This window comes from Hoplias malabaricus, chromosome 18, assembly GCF_029633855.1.
Source record: "Hoplias malabaricus isolate fHopMal1 chromosome 18, fHopMal1.hap1, whole genome shotgun sequence".
Classification (NCBI taxonomy): domain Eukaryota; kingdom Metazoa; phylum Chordata; class Actinopteri; order Characiformes; family Erythrinidae; genus Hoplias; species Hoplias malabaricus.
Window position 1 is genome coordinate 17,289,689 of NC_089817.1, and position 16,709 is coordinate 17,306,397.

The following is a 16,709-nucleotide window of genomic DNA, read 5'->3' on the forward strand; positions in this document are numbered from 1 at the left end:
TTGCCATTCTAGAAGGGATAGCCTTCATTGAGCTTTTTATCAGACCATAGTAATTAGGTTTTAAACACTGTTAACCATCACACAACCCTTACTGTGTAGGGCAAAATCAATTAGGTCTTTACTAAAATGGCTATTCTTCACATATACCCACCCCGAATACAATGACAATGAAAACACACTTAGAGAGCTGTTAATTTACAAGCTAATAAATCCCAGACCTTCACATATGTTGTCATTAAATGGTTATTATTGGCTTTGTCTGCAAGAGGTCTTAATGTTTTGAAGTCATGATTTTAGCCATCTTGTTCGAATACAGATTTTATAAGTCACTTGAAGCCACATACCAACAGCAAAGTTTATATTTTCTTATGAATTTCATTGGATTTATTTAATTTTACTCAATAACAAGTTGATTTCCAACATCACAGACACACACTGACACCCCTTCACAATTATATTGGGCACATAATTAATTATATATATATATATATATATATATATATATATATATATATATATATATATATTAATCATTCAGAATGATCAGAACAGATCAGTTTTCCCTCACTATTCATCCTTCATTTCACAGTTAAATTATGACCAGACATATTGTATTTTCTCATGCATAATTCTATACTGCCACCTGGTGGTCATGAAGAAAATGTTTAGAAATGAACTACGAGAGATTTTGGCAAACTTATTTCCACTGGGATTCTTAAGGAACATCAACCCAGAAACATACAAGTACTTTCATCAACAAGTTAAATAAAATGTATGTAAAGGCTTTACACAGGATACTGGAACAACTGTAGGATATGTAATGTATGTAATAATGAATCAGTTCAGATCTATAAGAAAAAAGGCCAAGGACATGTTTGATATTTTACCTGCAAAACTAGGTTCAGTGATCTATATATTCTATAAAAACCTTTTTCTGAATTTTTGAACAGCTCTTGTCAGTAATCAAAATGTAAAAGATATCAAGTTAATAACATAAGCCACATACAAGACCCTACACTCAGGTGGACATTTGTTCCATTTTTAACATTTCTATAAAGCATCAATCTTATGTCATATGACAAAGACCTTGTAAGGAAGACGACTTGGCAGTTCCTTGTATTTGTACTGGACCTGTACATGCAATTTCTATATGAATGAGATCCGTGTCCCATATAACACTGAAATTTGAAAAATCATCAAAAATATATCACATATGACAGAATATTCAAAATAACATTCTAAATATTTCAAACTTTGCTTTTTTTTTTTTACTCTTGGGGCTCTGTAGCATATTAGATTGGTTTTGAGCACAGAAATGTTGAGGAAATTTCCTCCCAATTTTATCAAAAATATTTTTTATTAAAATCATGAATGTCGCTTTTAAGAGCTAAACTTCAGAATGGAATTTTCTTTGTATAAAAATATTCTGACAGACAAAAACTTAAAAAGGAACATTTATAGAACTCTGTGTACAGCAGCTCCTCCCTTAAGCTAAAAAGAAATTAAAACTCTGGTTTAACAGGGGTTAGTTTGTGGACAACTGCTCACCCCGTACTTCTTTTGAAACAAAAAGAATTAATGATGTTCTTTGCAGTAACAACCTCTACTCTTCCCTTAAGGAGAACATTTCTTTAAAAATTTGGTTTATTCAATCAAAAGCTTTAGGAGGTCAGCCAATGATTTTAGATTATTTGATTTGGATTACAGATTTATTAAAAAAAAAAAAAGTGTGAATTAAAGTGTGAATTACTGACCCATTTCACACAGTCTATGTAAAGGAAAAAGTGAGGACTTAGTACCAGATGTCAGCTGTTCACATTCAGGGCAAATTCAACAGATAGTAACAGGTAAACACTCATCAGCTGAAATAGAGGAAGCAGGTTCTTCTGGTATTTTTTTTAAATCATAAATTGTACTACTGCAGCACTACTGTACAATAGTCTGAGAACACCCTTCAGTTATTTACTTTGCAGTCAAAAAGCTCATCTTAAGTATTTTTTTTTCTTTTAATGAGATATTTTGAGTAGATTAATAGAAAGCCAATAGCATGAAGAAAGAAGCCATAAGAAAAACAACTTAAAAAAGAGTTTGAAAGGATTAGTAGCCGTCTTCAAGCCATTACTGGAAATGGACAAAAATCCAAACACTTGCTAATCAAACATCAATGTTTAAGCAACATGACATAAGAGAGAGTGCCTGAATACGGAATAGTTTCAACACGGCTATTTGTGTAACAGTTCTACAAAATGGCATGTTTTAGTTAACAGTAACAGGCAACAACAGATCATGATTTGTTGGTTGGATGTTGTTTGGATTTCCCATCTCTGCATGAAACCCAGGTGTAAAATCCACAAGACACATTGTGATTGGGTTATGTGTCTTTTGTGTTCAAGTATAGCTATGTGAGTGGGAATGCTTCAATCAAGACAAGACAGATGTGTTGTTTTTTGGAGATCTGTGGCCGGAATTGTGTGTCCGTAAAACTGGACACAATTTTGTCCAACACATTTGACTCTGTCATATCCAAAAACTTCTCTGGACATAAGTGGTGCTGACCACTGCAGAAACCATTCGTTCATTAACTTATTGTAAACTCTTATCCACTTCAAGGTCGCAGTGGGTTCGGAGCCTACATGGAATCACACCCTGGAGGGTGTGCCAGTCTTTCGCAGGGAGACATACACTCACACCAATAAGAGTCTTTTAAGTAGCCAATCCTTGTAAAACAATGTGTTTTTTGGACTATGGGAGGAAACCGGAGCAAGCAGAGGAAACCCATGAGGACACATGGAGAACACACCAAACTCCTTACAGAGAACCACACAGAGCAGGGCTCAAACCCACAACCCCAGGACTCTTTAGCTGTGTGACAGCAACAATACCTGCTGCTTCACAGTGGTGCCCAAAACACCATTCAGTATTATATTTATGTTTAGTTGTTGTGGCATATACATTTTACTCTTAATATATATTTACTGATGTTAATGGCTTTTTAGACTGAAAATTAATAATGAATTATATAAATGAAAGGTGTGTTCTCCCCGTGGGTTTCCTCCGGGTGCTCCGGTTTCCTCCCACGGTCCAAAAACACACGTTGGTAGGTGGATTGGCGACTCAAATGTGTGAGTGAATGTGTGTTTTGCCTTGTGAAGGACTGGCGCCCCCTCCAGGGTGTATTCCCGCCTTGAGACCAATGATTCCAGGTAGGCTCTGGACCCACCACGACCCTGAACTGGATAAGCGGTTACAGATAATGAATGAATGAATAAATGAAAGGTGGTTTTAGACTTCTGCACAGTACTTCATACTGTATTTTTCTTATAAAAATATATGTAACAAATTTGCACTTTTAAGGCATTCTTCCTTTTAAATATAAACACAAGACAAGGGTGACAGTTTTTTCCTACACTGTAAAAGCTTAACAACATTGTATATTGATATTATTGCTGTTAGTCATGAGAAATAAAATGATTTAATAGTGCTATGTGGTGCAGATCAGATTTACGATAGAAGATATTTGTACTAACTAAAATATGTCCATGTATCATAGCCCCAATATTTATATAAATTCTGTTTGCATATTTAATTAAATCCCTTCTTGCATAGAAAATATTTTGACTCAAACATATATCACACTGATATAATCCTTCAGCAAACACAGTTTGCAAAGAACGTAAGATACACTTCTTAGAAATATAAAGTGTAACATTCCTTTGTATGTCCTTAAGCAATTTCATATGTACCCTTATGCAGCATATTTAATTCTACAGTTACTCAGCTTTGTCATTTTCTTGCTTTTTTTTCCCCCACAGACACTGAGTTCTGGCAGCTTTGTTTTATTTATTTATTTTTTTTAATATATATATATATATTTTTATTTTTTTTTAAATACCTGAAAGTGCAAAAGATTGTTGCTGCCAAAAGTGACTGGACATATACCACTCAAAATTGTTTATAGCAGTGGTCCTCACGTACACACAGATCCCCCAGCAGGCACACACAACAAAACAGCGTTTGGCATTTTCCACTTATTCCTTTAGGCTACAGGTGTTCTGTCTGCTGCTGGAGTGTCCTCTTCTACTAAGAGCCTCTCTGTTTCGCTGATATCTTCAAGCCGGAAGAATCTGACAACACTGAAGGAAAATAATGTCAGGATGAGTCAGCTGGCTTATACACACACAGAAAAATGAGAACAAAGAGTTGCCAGTTTAACAAAAATTGGTCTAGTTTCATGTCTTGTAAATGGCAGTTATTCCCGACTCAAAGTTAAGGAAGTTTTTATACATCAAATAACCCATCACAGAAGTTGCTTTTCTGGTTGTGGTAGGTCAAAATATATTCGGAAAGGGAACTCACCTTTGGTTTTCAGGTTTACTGTATTTCTTTGACCTTACATAACATTCTGCTGAAAGTCAGCAGGCTAGAGATCTGTGTGTTTACACAAAAGAATCACTGGTCCAAACGAACCAAAGTGTAGGTGTGATAGAGGGGAGAGTAGACAGAATGCACATACTCAGTTTTATTGGAATTAAGCTAAAAATCATTATCAGGACATGCTGGGGTCAAAATATAGGCAGTAACATGTAGGGCAGGCAAATCTATATTCATAAAACAAACAAACACAGCTAAAGTTGGCAACAGAGAATCTAGACAGGGAAAATGGATGTTTTTACAGAATGCCCATGCTGTTTCTGAAGGCAATATTTAAGTAACTGAAGTGCATGAGACAGCAATATGTCATGATGCTTTCACCATACACTTATGCTAACATTGCATTTACAACAAATATATTTACAAATTTGAAGGTAACTGGACAAAAAGCAGAGAGTGTTTTATACAAACATTCGATTCAGGCATGACTTGGCACATTCCTCTCTCAGAATACTGCCTCCGTAAGCAGCTTTTGGAATGTAAACAAAGCCAGAGATTTTGTAAAGCACAACTGAAACAAGGTATTAGTAGCAGAGGATTAATATATCCATTAATATATCCAAAAGTGTGTATAGTGAGCTGGAGAGGAATAGAGCTGGACCATTCCCCACATGAAACAACTTTACATGGAGATGCCAGGGCCTCGTCCTGTTTGTGCCACAGGTTTGTTGTTTCCAGACCAGCAAGATTATTGGTTCATAACACACATTTTGTGGCAGAACAATGCAGAACTGTACAAGTTTCTGCCACAAGAACTGACGCAATGCCAGCGGGAACAGGAACTATGTGTCCTCTCCCATTTTCATATTTTAATTAGTACATTCAATTATTTTAAGGTGTCTCTTCTGGTAAAAGAGTTGCCTGAGGTCACAATTCCTAAAGAAAAATGCTACCTAAAATTCTGCGTTGGATCATTTGAACTGAATCTCTGGAGTGTCAGAGTGGAGTTTGTAATACAAAACTAAACAACCAACATCAGTGCTTGACTTCATTAATGCTCTTAAGACTGAAATTAATTAAATATCCACAGGAACATTCTGACAAACTGTTACTTGTTGCTCTTTATATCAGAGGAAACATTTGTATATGAAATGCAAAGTAGTCCTATGATCAAGCTATTATTCCAGGTTAAAGTGTAAAATAATAATAAGTTACACTTACGTAGAACCTTTCACCTTTACTGATAGAACACTTTTAACTGTTGAATAAATATCCCATTCTAATGCCAGCATAACATTGGGACAATGGCATATTTAAGGCTGTGTAACATCTCTTCTTTTAACAACACCACTCTGTAAATGTTTGGAAGGCGAGGAGACTAATTATAATTTTAAAAGTGAAATTGTTCCCCATTCTTGTTTGTTACAGGTATTTAGCTGCTCAACAATCCATGTGTCTCCATTAACCGTGTTTTAAGTTTCATAATGCACTTTATTTAAAAGGGTAACAGATATGGATAAGTCTCTTTATCCTGAATCTTTAAATGATATTATATATGAGGCGATGAGTTGTTTCACTATAGGTCCAAGCAGTCTTGGACCTACAGAATGTTGAACCCCTCTGTCTTTATTTTTGAAAGACTCTGCCTCACCGAGATGCACTTTTTAAAAAAACCAATCATGCCATTAGTGTGTTGCCAATTAATCTAATTTATTTCTTTGAAGCTTGACAGAACTTCAGCCGTCTCCTGTTCCCTATTCCAACTTTAAGTTGCTAGCATCAAATTCAAAAAGAGCATATATTCTTCAAAAACATTCTCAGTTTCAACATTTCAAAAGCTTTGGATTTTCATTGTGATTTGCACATGATTGCATTTGTTTTTTTAAAAAGCTGCATAGTATCCCAACTTTTCTTGAAACGAGGTTTGTACACATTTTAGTGACTGGCTGTCACTAATCACAAAGCCAGGACAGGAGATGCAAATACAACTCATTAGTGCCCTTTGTTTCAGTATCACACAAAACCCTTTCCTCTAACAAGAGGTTCAGTTCCCTTTTTCATGAAAACATACTCAAATTAGGATGCACCTGACTTGTTTCCTTGCTAAGTGAAAACATGTTTTCAGTTTTTAGATACAAGTGTTTAGGGGCAGAATCGATTGTGTTGCCTGGATGCCTTATTTGTGCGATGGCCTCAACAGTGACTATTACTGCTTTCATAAAGAGGAAGTGTTCTTTTTGTTCAATTTTTTTCCTGACATATTAAAATTATTTTGAACCAATTGAATCATTTATGAAAAAAATTTTCCATGGAAATATAACTGATGGGCTGCAAATTAATAGAAAATAAAATCCTCACTGTCATTTCAAGGTAAGTAAATGCCCTTTTTCCACGTATTATTACAATGTTTCTATTGGTCCACATACTAAAAGGTAGAGCTGGTTACTTCAAGTAAGTGTAAAAAAAAATGGATCTAATATCTTTTGTTCATCATCAGTCACAGTGTGTTCAGACTGGATTCAGGCAGAATATAATGTAAGGCAGAAAAGCACCCTGGGCATATCAATGGGCAATTTTGCATACCCAATCAACCTAGCACTTGTTTTTGGAATGTTGGAGGAAACCAGAACACCTGGAGGAACACACACAGACTCAGAGAGAACTTATCAAACTCCTCACAGGCAGAGATCTGACTTGAGGACCTGAGAAGAGCCCAGGACTCTGAGATCCTGGAGCTTTGAGGCAGAGTCAGTAGCGGTTGTATAACCTTGCTTTCTAGGGATAAATGTACTGCCAAATAAAAAAAAATAATAAATAAATAAATAAAGCAAAAAAAAAAAAAAAAGGATTGTTGCTTACCCCAGCAGACTGATTGGAATGAGGCAGATTCCAGCAGCCAGAAGAAAGACAAAGCCAGGGAACCAGGCCACTGTGAGGCTGTAGACACTGTTGAATGCTGCATTTGCCAAATTAGTGCACAGGTTATCGACAAAAGCCACACAGGCAAAGAGGGCACCTGAAACATGCAGAAGGGAGAAAAAAAAACAACCTCAAATATTAACCAACATTGACCTTGCACCCAAACACTCAGAGTATTAATTATATTGATCATTCCTAGTCCCAGCCCTGAAGATAAGCAGCCCTGCATATTTTATGCAATTTCCCTGTTCTATCAACTGAACCAGTTGTTGTCAAGGGCCTGAAAATTTGTTCAAGGCAAATTAACTTGTAAAAGAATAAACTGGCATTGGAAACCACTGGACTTGCTGTCATAGTTTTTCAAAATCTGTAGCTCATAATTAAAAGAACATACACAATATCACCAAACACCTACTCATCCAAAAATTATTCTGAAATCAAGATGGTCACCGTTTTGCTGTAGCTAAAGCCTGTATTCTTCTGGAAAACTTTACACTAGATTTTGGAAGAGTGCTGTGAGGATGGCTTTCAGACACAAACATTACTGAAGTCAGGTACTGAGGTAACATGATCAGTTCTGTAATACAAATTCCATTCCAACTCATTGCAAAGGAACTGGATTAAACTCACCACTGGATTATTATATCCCTCTAACCAATGCTTGACACTGAACATGGTAAAACTTGTCTGATGTGCAGTTGTTTCACAGCATTACAATTACTTTCTACAGAGATATTTTGAATTGTGTGTGCACAACCAAACATCAGTGTCCACAAATAGTGAGCTGTTGACAATGTTTTCTACATATACTGTAAGAGGAGATGGAGATTTAATGCCTCTACGCATGAGTGAATGTGTTCTTTGGGTGCATAAGCATGAACAACAGCAGGCATAAGAGAAGAGTACTCATGGGACGGACGCTTAACAGACTAGGAGCCTTTATCTTCGGAACATTAATTTGGGTGAATGGCTTTACCCTGTTCGGACTTTGAGACCACCCTCGACATCATGGAACGCAGGACAGGGAAAGGCATGACTGCCAGGAGCATAGGTGTCCTCACTGCAGAAAAAAAATAAAAATGACCATAAACATTAGAATAAACTTTAGCTGAGGAGGCATGGAGACAATACAACGCACAATATATTTTGGCTCAGTAAAATTCTGTATACAGACTCATCAAGTGTTTTTGTGGGTTTTAAAGGAACACTAATGTAATGCTTGACTGACATGTAATAGGAAGATTAGAGCCTCTGTAATTAGAACTACTCTGGGCTCAGCACTGTAGAAACTGGACTAGGTAAGTTATTGAGGAGTGTAGCAACTGTAACTACTTAGTGGATGAGTAACTGGCATTTAAAAATGTTTAAATCACAGTAATTTGGTTGTAATTGAGCATTGTAACACAACAGCTTTGGTCACTGGGATGGTTGTATCAAAAGAAAATGATCCCCAAACCCAAGGGTCCTTTTTAAATATTCTGCAACATGTTTATATAGATACCTGACCACAGTTAAACCTGCAAACTTAATTCTTCCGGCTTATCAGTACTGACCATTTTCTCAGTACTAAACCTTCCTAGGAAGAGTCATTTGACCATTATTTCCATCGCATGTGGACAAAAGCTTATTTTTGGAAAAATAAATTGTCTCAAATAATTTTATTTCACTTCTGCAACTGTTCTGCAACTGAAACTCCATGTCTGCTTCTGCCAGTTAGTTCATCATAGATAGGATCTTAATCTAATTCAGTTTAGATTAGATGGAGCCAAATTTTAATTTACTTGAGTGTTACAGGGACAATACCTTGTTTTACATACAGTCAAAGTTATATAAACAGTAAAATTAAACATTTTATGCATTTATTCTCAGAATCAAACTAAAAACACTTCACAGTGAGGCAATAACTCTACCCACTACACAAAAATTATGAGGTAGTCTCTAATGGCAAGAACATACTTACTATATAATTCAAGCTAGTTGATTACATTTTGTTGTTATTGGATGTAGTATATAGAACACAATTACATACTCAAAAATACATTTTGATGTCCCTGAATTTGTTGCTGTTGCCGTGCATGGAACCAGCACATTTTTATAGCTGCCTTTATTGTTTTGTGGACTGCACAAACTTCAAGAAAAGAAGTTACGACTGTGTCAGAATACTCGTAATTTACAAATTAGTTTAAGTACAACATTAGTTATGAAAGGTTTCTGTAATGTTCTTAAATACAGGGTTACAAAGTACTTAAATACAACATTTTGGGAGACCCACCCCTGTTTCTTAGTGGTTCTTGGTTGGCATCTGACCATCTGGACCATTTTTCTGTCAGTTGAGTGTGAAACTTGTGGATTTAAAAACGTTGAACCTAAAGCATCTTGGAAATGATGCTGCTGACTTTACAAAGTTTAAGAACCTGCTTCTCATTTGTGCACTGATGTCAACAAGTTAAAGGACATTTTGGAGCTTTAAGCACCAAACAATTTATGATTTAAAATGTTTAAATAATTCTGACCCTGATAAAATAAATTCAAACTTCAGATTTGGCAATGCTTCTTATAATAAAGGTGTAATTCTATCAGTACAAAAGCCCAATGCTGCCACAATATACATGTCTGTTATCAGTAAATGTAAACTTGCTAGCACAGAAAATGAGGAACACAATGTATCCATCCACCAAAATTCAGCAAAAGAAATCTCTGGTCACAGCTGACTGAAGAGAGGAACAGGAATACAAAACTAGTGTAAATGTAATGTTAGCTAACTATTTGCAGACAGGGTAGAAAAAAGGCAACAAACAAACAAAAAAAAAAAACCCTGCACTGCACACAGATTTTTTTTTAAATAAACTACCTGAATTATCCTCTATTAATAGCAAAGCAATACACCTTCACTCTATTCAATCCAGAGCCTGTTTGGTCACAAAAGGAAATAACAGCCTAAGATTGTTGCTGGAATTCCCCAGGTGTCAATGCAGTGATTATGTTCACAATGGTGTTGCTCGTTTTTCAAATCAACACTTGACTGGATTCTTAGAAACTGTAAAATACAATTTTAACTTGAACCATAACCTTTCGGTTGCACAAATCACTTTCAAATGGAAAATATATGTCTTAGAAAATTCTGACTTATATCTAGCCTTTGAAAGATAAGGGATGGGAAAATCAGTTTTTGCTCAGTAAATTCAATGATATACCTCAAATGAGAAAAGACCCTGTTGTACTGGAAAATACTTACAGTCAAACAGCAGAGAGTTTTTACTCTGGTCTTAGGGAGTCATGTCAGACTTGATAAGGAAAATGCAAAGGTCCATGCAAGATCCATGTATGTGTGAACAGGTAACACATATAAACAGCATGTGTTAATAAGCAATAGGTAACAATTATTGTATATTAGTTAAAGTTTTTCATGAGTGACTGGCTATGTAAGTAAATAAATTATTTAGCTCTTTTCTTGAAGTGCTTTTTACAAAACAACACACTGAAATGTAAAATTCCAAGTTTTACATACTAATATTCTCAACAAAGATGAAAAACTACTAAAAGCAAGAGGAGTATAAATAAGTATTCTTTCATTTAAAAAAAAACATGGCATTTCTGATCCTGGTTAGGAGACTGTTCTACAATTCTAGGATGAAATCTCTGAAGGCCTGGTCCCCTGGTTTGTGTGTTTAATATAGTTCAAGGAATGGCAAATCGCCTCTGGTATAAAAGATATTGGAGTGCTCACATTATTAAGGACTATCGGTGTATGAATAAAGCCTGGTACATGAATAAGTCTATGTTAAATATATGTGTTTCATTGGCAGCCACTGGAGAGAGGGAAGTAATGATGTAATGGTCCCTGCATTTCTAGAGAGAATCAGGCTGCTACATTAAAAAAAAAAAAAAAAAACGCAGACAAGCTGTATGTCTCTGAGATGGGTTAACAAGACAAGAGTTATGAATATGTATTTCTATAGCTTTATGTTCTGTTATATTAAAACTTGAGTTGAAACATTATATTTAAATAAGCCCTAGTCTGTATTTTTAACTTAAAATGACATCTTCAGTCATTGTCATATTTCACTAACCTTTAATAGAGAGAATAGAGCTTCTTTCAGGCTCAGCACTGCAGAAACTGCATTATGAAATTTTTGGAGGAAGGTAGGAAACCACCAACCCCTTACCCTTGATTTAAGGACATTGCTCAAGGTTTGAGAAGTTTGAGCATGAAAAAATACATTTTGGTGTTCATTTTAAAAGTACATTAGATTAAAATAAGAATAATTGGATCTGTTTGGGCCAATACTTAATGAACTATAAAACAAAAAGTGGTATTGCACCACATGTACTTACCAAGAAACATCATCAATGTGGTTTTGACGAAGGCCATCATCGTCATGCCAATAAACACAGAGAGAATGCCAATGAAGATGATGACCAGATTGGGCAGGCAGCGCGAAAGCAGGTACACACCAATGAAGCTGGTGACAAAGACGGAGATGGAGAGAGCAGAGCCATAGCCAATGAGGATCTCGCTCCAACAGAGTGGCTCATTTAGCTCGTAAAGAGTAATCACAGTCAGGCCACCAAAGTTGGCAAAGCTGAAAGAGCAGAAGATGACTATAAGGAGCACCAATAGAGCATTCCTCCTCCTACTACCCTCGGCAAAGAGGTTATAGATGCTTAATGTAAGCTTCTGTATTGCCCCATCAGTAGCATCACTGCCCACAGGGTTTTCAACAACTCTGCTTTCTTTCAGGAAAAAGATTACATACAGAAGGTTGAGCAGGTGGAATATTCCAGAAGTAAAGAAGGGCCAGTTAAACCCAGTGGCACTCAAGAAGTAGCCAGTGGAAATCAAAGCCGCTCCAGAGAGCAGCCCGATCACCATATCCAAACCAGCCATGCGCAGGATCTTCTGCTTATCATTTTCACAGAGGTCAGCCACATAAGAAAAACAGCCACCCAGCATGGTGCCAATGCCCCCAAAAAGGGCACTGACAAATGAGGCTGCAATGAGCAGGTAGAGGTTGAGCTCAAAGATGGACACGGCGAGAAAGGACAGGCAGTACACCAGAGCACCAATGAGGGGGAAGATCATCGTGATTTTTCGGCCTCGCTGATCACTGTAGGCCACTAGGATGAGGGTCACTATGAGACTTGGGATTAAAGAGAAGAGATCTGAGTACATGGAGAACATCGAGGCTGCTTTCTGCACTTCCTGCAAAGAAACACCAGAGAGACAGAAACCTGATAAAGAAATTACAGTCCAATGAGCAAATCTGTTTACGCCTTCAGCTGAAGGCATAATATATAAAGCAATCATTCTAAAAACAAAGGGGCTCTTCATGATACAAAAATTAAAAAGGGGAAGCAGAAAGCAGAAGGAAGAAGAACAAGGAAAAACTGCAGTTACACCTAATAGTATCCTTTCATATCAAAAATATGTACTTTCAAAACCACAGCAAGTAAACATACACCTACATGTTAATGTTAGAACAGCTGTTGTAGGTATTACCTCTTGAACAATAAAGGTTTTAAATAACAGCGTGTTATAATATGCATAAAATGTTTTGTTCACCTTTCAAAAGATACCATTCATTCTCCACTGTATACAGTAAATATATGGATAGACAATGCTACAAATAAAGCCTGTCATTGTTTTTAACCTGTACTGTGTTTTATATATATATATATATATATACATATATATATATATATTTATTATATACTCACTTCATGGTGGCTTGATACATTGCTGTTGTTAGAAGCACATCGAGAAGAAGTATCCAGTGCAGGGTAGGAACTGTTGGTTATCTGTTGCCACAGTCTGCGGTACACATACTGCTGGATCAGAGGGTACAACATAAAACTGGCAAAGGAGTAAACAGCGACCACCGGCTCCACAAAATGAAACCTCTTCATTCTGGTAGACACAATATCTGCAGATACATGAAATAAATATTTGTCATTTCTTTCAGATGTGTGTTAGAACATGATAACTAGGCTATTTAAACTGCTTAGTCCAGTTTTGGAGCACAGACTGAGGTGCTGAGCTCTGTGTCTGGGATGTTGATATGGCCTGTCAAGTCTCTCTTTGAATGCATTTCATTCCCTCAGATTGTAGGTGGCATTCAGCAGACTGATTCATTTTAAAGAATCCATATATAACATATTGTACTAAAATGTCCTTAATATTTTTAACATACTGTTTAAGTGGGTTGTATGCCGTTTAAGATGCAGCTTGTAATGATGTTTTATAACAACAAGTTCAGGTTCAAGTAAATGTAATCACGCCCAATACACAAAACAAACAACATGCAACTTCAGCCTTTAAGAATACCGATACAACGTGAAATATTTTAACATATTAATCAAATAAGCTGCTAAATAAAAACAGGTTTGTCAAGGTTGAAACCTGGCAACCGTTCTGTCTCGCATACATTATGTGACGCTTCATATTAGGGCTAATGGCTTTGAGCAAACTGTGTTAAATTCTACAAAATATTATCAGAGGTCTTTTAACTTAAGACTGCATTCGTCTTATCGGAGATAAAGCATGCGCGCCGTGACTAATTTACACGAGATAAGTGTACTTTTCTAGAGACATTTCACATTTCTTAGTTTTCAGCTCACTGTGATCATCACTGACTTGTCACCGCTTCACATTCTGTCTCACAGTTTACCCTGAGAAAAACACAAGTCCTTACCGTAAACATTTACAGGTGAGCTGCTGTGGACGAGGTTTGCAGCTCGCTGTCCGTAAGCGACACTCCGGATAATACCGCGGTCTCTTAAAAAGCTGTTGTGTTCCTGTTTTTATCCGCCCTTCGGTGGGATTTGTCGATTTGACCAAGATAATTTTCTCATTGGGTCATCTCCCTGTCAATCATATAGTATTATTAAATAAGGCGGGGCTTAGCCTGATGCGACTTTCCTGATTGGTGCAATAGTATACTCCCATTACATAACAACAGCACAGTGTTTATGAAAGACGCCAATCTTGTCTTATACAATAAATTACAAAAGATCACAAACAACAACAATAATTACAATTAGTCATGTTATTTTTCTAGGCTTTTTCCTTATTAATTAAATATATATGCTTGGTGAATTAAGAGTTAACAGAATAATAATTTCCTTAATAATGTTTTTTTCCCCTCATAATAATGATTATTGAAGGGAAGGGTTATTAACATATTCTGCAAATAATGGTTTGCAAATCTCGTTTAATTAATGATCTTTCTGTAGCCTATAATAATCAGCCTTAAAGTCCCACTTACATCCAACTCATACAAACTCATCTCTGTTCATCAGAAATAAATATTCAAAATTTATAAGAATAAAATCCTCTCGTGCCTTAAAAGTGGTATTGATATAACTCTCTCATTTTGTATTTACAGACCTACAAACCCCTTTAAAAAATGTTGGAACGCCGGGCAAATGAGAATCAAAGACAGAATGAAATGATGTGAAAATAACTTTATAAACTATATATTTAACTGAATATAATACAAAGACAATATTGGTAATGTTGGAACTGAGAAATGTTATGGTTTTGGACATTTTTAAGTTTGATGCCAGAAACACCTTCCAAAAGGTTGGGACAGGGGCATGTTTATCACTGTGTTGCACCAACTATTCTTTTTAACAACACTCAGTAAACCTTTCTGAACTGAGGAGACCAACTGATGTTCTGAAGACACTGTTGTTTCTGGATACGGTTTATATATGGTTTCTTCTTCGCATAATAGTTCTTTGCTGCGTCCACAAATACGAGTTAGGCCTAAACCTCTATGTTCACAGACAATGGTTCTCTGATTTCAGTGGTTTAGAAAGAGAGGGTCTACAACCTCAAATATAGCCATAATTAATAACAGTCTTATTTATAAATACACTTATTTTGTATACAAATTCATAACCAAAATATAATTGCAGGGTTTTGTAAGGTTTTTACATTATTATTATTATTATTATTATTATTATTATTATTATTAGCCCTGCAATTAATATAAAGCCCTGCAATTACATTTTAACCATCAATTTGTATTTAAAAAGATAAGTCAAAAATGAATGTCAAAATTCAAATTTCCCTTGGGCATTTTATGGAATACCCTTATCTGCTACAGCTTTTAGAGGCTTCCTCCCTTAAGGGAAATTTTACATTAACACTGTAAATATCTCCTACGTTTTAAAAATTCTCTATATGTGTTAAAAACTTAATTTTGGACTTAAAATTTAATTTTTAAAGAATCGGTGAAATTACACTTTAATACAGGAGGTGGCAGCACACAGAAATGCATCCTTCAAATCTGGATGAAAACTCCACCCTTAGTGTTTGTACATATATATATATATATATATATGTGTGTGTGTGTGTGTGTGTGTGTGTGTGTGTGTGTGTGTGTGTGTGTGTGTGTGTGTTATTTTATCCGTTTAACTTTATCAACAATAATGGATTTGAAAGCATTATTTTTTCTCTTCATGTTACTTTCTGCCAAGTAGATTTATTACTTAAATATTAATATTTGAGACAAATCTCATATTTAATGCATATTTGAAAAACATTTTAATGTATTTGTAAGTAGACTGAACTTTTCACTACAACAGAAGATTAAAGGTCTACATTTAATGTTCTGAAAACGTACATCTGTGTACATATTTGGCCAAATACTGTACATACAAGAAATCTCACAATAATATGAACTGCTTCTCTAATGGATAACTTGAGCATTTTCTGAGAGGCTAAAGTTTTAAGATACTTGTCTTCTAAGAAAATTAGAGGAAGAATCTGAAGAAGGTGGAGAAAACTCTATGCCCTTTAGGCCTTTGTAATATTTTGACTCTCAGGAAATGAAGGGAAAAATCTAGTCGTGATGAGCGTCCTAGCGGAGATTCGGTTTATGGCCGAGTCTCAAACAGCCCCCTACACCTTACGTAGTGCACTTTTGTTAGCTACATGGCTTTTACACCCAAATGTTGCTCTGTATGTACAGTGCATGATAAAGCATTGATTTTACATACATTACTCAATGCCGTATTTATGGTTGTAAGACAGTGTTTGAATACAGGGCTCCCTGTTTTATATGCCTACATAGCGCACTAGGTCTTCAGTCTTCAGTGATTTGGAATGTAGCCTCTGTTCCCTGAGCTGGTTGAGGCCGGTGTTACACCAAATTCTGTGACCGCTGAGTTCTGTGACCCTAGAGGGAGCTACTTCATAGCTTGGCATAGGTTACAATTTCTGACAGCTGTCAATTTGTGACCCCACTGAATATCCATATACAACTAATAAACATTCCTGTTTACGTACATTTATGTAATTAATATTCAGTGACGCTGACGGCAGCTGTCAGAAACTGTGACCCCTATGCTGGACATGAAGTAGCTCCCTCTAGGGTCACAGAACTCGACGGTCACAGAATTCGGTGTAACAC

At 36.0% G+C, this 16,709-nt stretch overlaps 1 protein-coding gene across 1 annotated transcript; it reads right to left on the bottom strand.

Moving 5' to 3' along the window:
• Nucleotides 1-1,715: 1,715 nt before the first annotated feature.
• On the bottom strand, nt 1,716-14,121 carry si:dkey-5g14.1 (lysosomal proton-coupled steroid conjugate and bile acid symporter SLC46A3). The gene is made up of 6 exons (XM_066651679.1): nt 13,983-14,121; nt 13,009-13,214; nt 11,626-12,493; nt 8,267-8,350; nt 7,231-7,387; nt 1,716-4,133 (listed from the first exon to the last, which is right to left on the bottom strand). Exons 2-6 carry the CDS (start codon nt 13,195-13,197, stop codon nt 4,037-4,039), a joined length of 1,395 nt encoding a protein of 464 aa, XP_066507776.1. The 5' UTR covers nt 13,198-13,214; nt 13,983-14,121; the 3' UTR covers nt 1,716-4,036.
• Between the last annotated feature and the right edge of the window lie 2,588 nt (nt 14,122-16,709).